Source organism: Sceloporus undulatus, chromosome 3 (genome assembly GCF_019175285.1).
Source record: "Sceloporus undulatus isolate JIND9_A2432 ecotype Alabama chromosome 3, SceUnd_v1.1, whole genome shotgun sequence".
Taxonomy (NCBI): domain Eukaryota; kingdom Metazoa; phylum Chordata; class Lepidosauria; order Squamata; family Phrynosomatidae; genus Sceloporus; species Sceloporus undulatus.
In genome coordinates this window covers 203,214,107-203,221,089 of record NC_056524.1, presented here as the reverse complement: position 1 = coordinate 203,221,089, position 6,983 = coordinate 203,214,107, and the positions used below count along the sequence as shown (strand labels likewise).

At 42.0% G+C, this 6,983-nt stretch overlaps 1 protein-coding gene across 7 annotated transcripts in view; it reads right to left on the bottom strand.

Annotated features, from left to right (window-relative positions):
* GPAM (glycerol-3-phosphate acyltransferase, mitochondrial) overlaps nucleotides 1-6,983 on the bottom strand; it is a 53,135-nt gene that overhangs the window by 6,608 nt on the left and 39,544 nt on the right. For 6 of the 7 annotated variants that reach the window (XM_042458035.1, XM_042458041.1, XM_042458037.1 and 3 more), the window contains 4 exons: nucleotides 6,038-6,302; nucleotides 5,566-5,708; nucleotides 3,967-4,044; nucleotides 405-545 (listed from right to left, as the gene is read on the bottom strand). In XM_042458035.1, the coding sequence (XP_042313969.1) occupies nucleotides 405-545; nucleotides 3,967-4,044; nucleotides 5,566-5,708; nucleotides 6,038-6,302 (627 nt within the window). The remainder of the gene's footprint in view (nucleotides 1-404; nucleotides 546-3,966; nucleotides 4,045-5,565; nucleotides 5,709-6,037; nucleotides 6,303-6,983) is intronic. The other variant, XM_042458042.1, reaches the window with a different exon arrangement.

Below are 6,983 nucleotides of genomic sequence, written 5' to 3'. Positions count from 1 at the left end.
TTATTATTATTATTATTATTATTATTATTATTATTATTATTATTATTATTAACCTTTACTTATAAAGCGCTGTAAATTTACACAGCGCTGTACATACAATTGTAGAATCAATGTGTATAAGATGGATATATTTAAAACTCAAATGGGAATACCATCAAATTGAGTTAGCCAGGGAGGGGTATAGCAGAGGCACAAGAAGACACAAAGAGGAAGCATAAAAAAAAAGAATCTGTGTTCGCAAGTTAGGTCCTGCACACATCATGTGTGAATTCCCTTTAGGCATAACTTCAGTTCTGCAGTTTGAGAGAGTTGCCAGCTAGGATTTCTAAAGTGCATTTCTACGTAGTAACAGTTCCCTAAACATGGGCCAAAATTGGCTGGTGCTCCTACAGTTTATGCTTTACCTTCAAGTAGCAATCTCGCTGTTCTTCACCAAAGTCACTGTCTTCATCTTCCTCATCACTCCTCCAAGACAATGGCACTGGGAGTTTCTTCTCCCAGTGTGTCTCTGTAAGGTTAGGATTGATATCTTCCTGTTCATCCTGCTTAATCCAGAAATACAAAGCAATAAGAATCAGGCAAACAGAACTACTGTACTGTTTGCCAAGCTTTTATCATTTTTTACTCTTTCTTTGTACCATGCAACAACCACTGTATGGGTTCTAATACTTATACAGCCAAAACAATTCCACTTATGAACAAGATGGATGAATCAGAAACATTAGAAACATGGGTTCATATATGGTGCACCCTTGGCTTACGCGGGTGATCCGTTCCGGACCCCTCCGCATAAGCCAATTAGCACGTATGCTCAAGCCCCATTCACTTGAATAGGGTTTGTGCATGCAGTGGCGGTGTGTGCCATGGGCAAGTGCTCCATTAATTCCAATGGGATGCACCACCTGCATGCTTCTGCGCGGCTCTCTACAGGTTTGAGCGTATGCTCAAACCTGCGTATGGCGCACCTGCATATGACACGGCCGCACTGTATAGCTAAACTGTGGATTTCAAATCTCAAAGTTTCTTCCAAAATAGGCTCTTTTCATTTTTATAAAGAGGCAGTGTGTGAGAAACATCTCCTATGAATGTGGAGTGGGCATACTTCTACTAACATTAACTGGACAAGTGAATAAGCAATACTTAATTAAGCTTATTAAAAGTATTTTTATTATACCTATTATTACCAACTAACCTTAGAACTGCCTCCTTTATTTTACCATGTAAAAATGTACACACTGCTTTTAAACTGGCATTTCAAAAGTTGCTCATGTATAACACAACTGTTAATTAATGATATTATGATAAGGGGCCGTGGTGGCACATTGGTTAAACACCTGTACTGCAGCCACTCACTCACAAACCACAAGTTTGTGAGTTCAGTACCAACCAGGTGCCCTGGGTCGACTCAGCTTGGGATCCTTCTGTAGGTCACTAAAATGAGTACCCAGCTTGTTGAGGGCAATTAACTTACCATCGCTTAGTACATTGGTAAGTGGTATATAAATGTACTGTACTTGCTATTGCTAATGATATGTTAAAAATTCAAATTAAGGTAACTGACAACAATGGCCTTATGATAGTTTGGACCAGGGGTAGGCAACCTTTTTGGGCCGGGGGCCGGGTTGCTGTCCCTCAGGCGACTGGGGGGCCGAAGCCGGGGGTGGAGCTTCCACCCTCCGGGGGCGGGGCCGCGTGCCGTGGGTGGAGCTTCCACCCTCCGGGGGCGGGGCCACATGCCGGGGTGGAGCTTTCACTCTCCGGGGGCCAGGCCTCCCCATCTTTGCAGGCCCCTGACAGGGCCCCAGGCCCTGTCAGAGGCCAGCAAAAAAGCCTCTTGGAGGACCCCTGTTGGAGGGCGCCAGCGAATAGGACTCCGACGGCTTCAGCGGGCCTTCCAAATAATTACTAACCAAATCATACATTGATGTTTATCACACTATACTCTTATAGTGCTACTATTCCACTTTAACTGCTCTAGCTGCCTCCTGTTGCATTCTGGTATTGGCAGTTTTAAGGAGGGCCGATGCCGTCGCCGGGCCCTCGACCAGGGCTCCGACGGCTTCAGCGGGCCTTCCAGAGGCCCGATGTGGCCGTCGGAGTCCTGTCGAGGGCGCCAGAGCGATGGCATCGGGCCTCCTGGAGGCCCGATGCCGTCGCCGGGGCTTTTGAACAGGGCTCCGACGGCTTCAGCGGGCCTCTGGAAGGCCCGCTAAAGCCGTCGGAGCCCTGTTCGAGGGCACTGGCGACGGCATTGGGCCTCCAGGAGGCCCGATGCTGTCGCTGGCGCCCTCAAAGAGGGCTCCAACGGCCGCATCGGGCCTCTGGAAGGCCCGCTGAAGCCCTCGGAGCACTATTCGAGGGCCCTGGCGACAGCATCAGCCCTCCTTAAAACTGCCAATACCAGAATGCAACAGGAGGCAGCTAGAGCAGTCAAAGTGGAATAGTAGCACTATAAGAGTATAGTGTGATAAACATCAATGTATGATTTGGTTAGTAATTATTTTCTCCCTTAACATGCTGAACACAAGTTCAAACATATCTCGTGCTAGAAATGTATTACAACTACTTAAACATGTTTTTTCTCCTGTCTTTCAAAAAGAAAAAGAAAATGTGTTGAAAACAGACAGCATCCATATGTGAGAACAAAAAAAAAGTTATGTTATTTAGTCATGATAAAAAATATGTTGGATTGGATCCAAGCTTTGCCCTCTGTAAATGGAAGGTTTTTAACATACAGCAAAGATGCAAGGAGAACTGTTACTGAACAGTTATTTTTATTTCTACAGCTCCCAGCTACAATGTCTCCACCTGTTCCAGGAAGATTCACATCCCACAGGAGTAGATCTGAAGCTGCAGAAGGTAATGACAAGTTTTCACCTCCCTTCCCTATCCAACCCTTTTTGTTTTGATATTAGATAGGAAAAATGTCTGAATACCAGCAGACTTTCTGCATGGACAGATGTTATTCTGTGTTCTGACCTAAAGGAGAAACTCAAGATTTGTTTGGGTTCATCTTAGGCTCAATTCATATTGCAAAATAATCCAGTTTGACACCACTTCAACTGACATGGCACAGTGTTACTGAATTCTGTTTATGTCTCACAAAACTACAATACCAAAATTCCATAGCACTGAACCATGGCAGTTAAAGTGGTGTCAAACTGCATTTTCTCTGCAGTGTGGATGCAGCCTTAGAGATGAAAGCAGGATTTTAAGGTATTTTGTCATTACACCAGTCCCTCCACATTCTCTAGAGTGAGGGATACAGGACCTCCGTGAATGTGGAAAAACTGCAAATAACAAAAACACTATGCATTTTACCTGAGAGAACACCTCTCTAGTAATCTCTAGGTCCTCCAGTGCAACTGTGTGGTCAACATCTTCCAGACACTAACAAGAAAATTGCGTTGAAGGAACTACAAATGCCTAGTGGAGTGTTTTCTCTAGGAATCTCTAGGTCCTTCAGTGTGACTTTTGGTTAAAGCTGATCATAGAGTCGCACTGGAGGAATTAGATATTCCTAGAGAGAACATATTAATAGAATCCGTGAATAATCAAATCTGCAAATGTTGAAGGACAAGTGTAACTGCTATCAAGTTAGTATCAATTTACAGTGACCTTATAAATAACAGACCTCTGAGAGCCCAGTCATCAACAAACCAACTGGTAACACATAAGAAATGTGATATGGAAAAGAGAGAAAGTTTCAGAATCTTGAAAAAAGCGATTATTTTATTCTTTAAAGCATCCCAATGCATTTTGGCCTGGGAATGTTTTATGGGCTTCTATGGAGATAACAGCTTTAAAATCAGTCAGTGGGCTTCTACAAAGAGTGTCTACAAAGCTTCTGTCTGACAATTGATAGTTTACAAAGTAGGAGGCACAGCATTATACTACTGGAAAACTGGAATAGAAAAGCAGGCTATTAGTAATTTAAACACATAAAACAGAGGATTAGCATCTTACCTCTGCTATCAAAAGAATCCCATATTGTATAAACTGTTCAATCGCCTCATGGCACACCTGACATAATAGCTGGCAGGGCTGAATAGAACAAGAAGTCAAATCAGTCATGTATGTCATATCTTCCATCATATTCTTTCTTTCCCCCTCTAATGCCCCCTCCTGTAACTAGTCTTCAAAAAAGAAATGGGTATGCCTGTAGATAGCAGGAATTAGAACTAATTAGAGGAAGACAACTTTAAAAAGTAAAAGTGTTCATTCTTTCAACATGGATCTCTCAAGCATCCCCAATAATTAAATGTGTGGGAATGCATGAGCAGGTTATATCTATAAATCATATGCATAGCTGTTGGATAAACTTACTTCCTTCTACATTTACACCGTAAGAAGATGAGCCCTCCCTCCAGTCCATCTCCCATGGTGCTGGCCAGGGAAGGAGAGAAGAACCTCTGGATTTATTCCCCTTCTCCCCAGCCATTCCCTTCTTCTTTTGTGTCATGTCTTTTTAGATTGTAAGTCCGAGGGCAGGAAAATGTCTAATTATCTGTAAGCTGCTCTGAGAGCCTTTGTGGTTGAAGAGTGTGGCATAAATACAGTAAATAAATAAATATGTGGCCAACTCAAAAGTTTTACTTGCTTGCTTGAAAGGTGGGATATAATAAAATAAAAATAAAATAATAACCCTGTGATGAACTGCAAGTCTCATTTATTTCACCAGAGAAAAAACTTCAGATGCAGAGCTCTGTCAGTGCTAGGTGTCCTGTGTCCTGTGTTTTGCTTCCCCAATGTCCTGTGTTTTGCTCCAGCATGCAATATGAACCTTGTACAGAATCAAAACCTTTACAATGATGCACAAATATGTCCTCCAGTACCAACAAAAATAGCCTTATATGAAACATTCAGGAAACCAAATACTGCTTTATAGCATGCAAGACAGTCATCTCCTCCTCTCTGTTCCCATTACCCTCATCATGCTCATGGCTAACATCAGCTGAGCCTCCTCTATTCATGAAATCTCTCTATGGCAGGTTCTCAGGAACACCCAAAATCACTCAGATGAAGAAATTTGGTCACTACTTATTTACCAAACACTATGTATGGCAAATAAAATGTGACAAAATTGTTTCATAATGCTGCTCTGTCTTAGTATCAACACTCTACTCATGGGTAATCCTACATCTCTCCTTTGGCATTTTACCCAAACCTGACACAAGTGAAATATCTATCACCGTGAGTAGCAGTCCCACAGTGTCTGTATTAGCTATTAATTTGCACTGCTCATTCCAATTTACTTTCCAATTTGTTTCTATAGACCTTCCATCATATTTTAAAAGTTCTCCCAACTTCAATCTCCCCCGCCCCAATAATTCTACTTGTCTTCCATTATTCTATGTCACATATACAGGGAACTGCCCCAACATACAATCAATAATCTTTTATTTATTTCTCTTCAATAGTCCTCAGTTCTTATCTTTAGATGTTAAAGAGTTTTAGAAATCAAATGCACCTCTCTTTGTTTTTCAAAACCATAACACTATAAATGACACATGGCAGCAGCAATAAAGCATCTGACATGTGGCACACATACGCATCAACACCTACCAAAGAAATGGTGCCTTCATTAGAAAGTAAATAACACAGGCTGGCAGCTTTGCGGACTAGTTGTTCCTGACTAATCATGTTGGATGGGATTCCATTGATGCCATTCCTATGCCTTTTACTCTGTAAGGCATGAAGACTGCAAGCTGAAGGGGGAAAAAAGAACAGTTGCTTTCAAATGCCTTAATAAACCCCCAAAATTCAGTCCAATTAATGAGTACAGGATACTGTGTCAAAAAATATACAACCATGCATAGCACAGCAAAATTAAGATGCAATAAATTCAAGAATTAGAATTACATGCTGTCAATGGAACAAGAGGGAAAATGTGCTGTTACAACCTAAAAAATTATGGAGTGCCTGAAACATACTACACAGTGTTTCAACTTTGGCCACACTCAAAAGGATAAATGAAAATTAATATTAGTCAATAAAAGTAGTCTATCTTTGCTTAAGTTCAAGTTTTAGAACATACCAATTACAGCTTCTTTGAAGAAGACATGTAGTACTCCATTGCTATAGAAATTGAGTTCAAAGACTGTAGGAACAGATGTGCTAGGAGTGATGAAGAAATCATTATTCCGACCGGTGTTTGTAATAGTTATGCAGTTTCCCAACAAATGGATGGCATGCATGACGACATCTTCAGAATTCCCTGAAAATCCCAAATCATAGTCCCGAGCCAAAACTTCTTCTTTCATGGAGAAAAAATCTTCTACCAGCTTGGAAAGATCAATTCCCTGGAGCAAAAATCGTAAGACGTAGAATAGTGAATTTTTTTTATCTTTTAATTTTTTTTAAGGAAAGTCCTTTTAATCTAAATCTTAGGGTCTATACACACTACTGGCATCATCCTGTATAGATGACACAAGCCAATAGCCCTGCGCTGGAACAGCCAATCTGGATGCCAATCTGGCAGTCCTGGACTGATCCTGGCCCAAAAGATCCTTAGTACAGGCCAAAAAGATCCACTGTTTGCCACAGAGTTTCATGAAAACTCCATGACAGCACTGGGCACACTGCACAGCTCTGTGTATCCCTTAACTGCTGCTGCCATTGTGTCTTCTCTGAAGGCCCTCCACCCCAGCCTGTGACACTGGATGTGGGAGTCTGGCCACATGGGTGTAAGCCAGGCACCCTGTTTCTACCTTTATGGCTGTGGTGAGGACCTTCTGAGGAGACACAACAGCAGAGGCAGATAAGGAGTGTGTAATGGACATGTATCAGTAGTGCAGTGGTGGATGGGTATATGAATACACACCCATCACCACACTGGCTTAGCGACTACCCAGATCAGAAACAGGGCTTGTCCTGTTCTATCCTGTCCATGTGCTCAGGCCCATTGCTTTTAAAATCTGCCTATCTGATTTCATTATTGGTTCCAAATGGCCTAAGGGGATGCCTATTCTGTATAGTTTCTG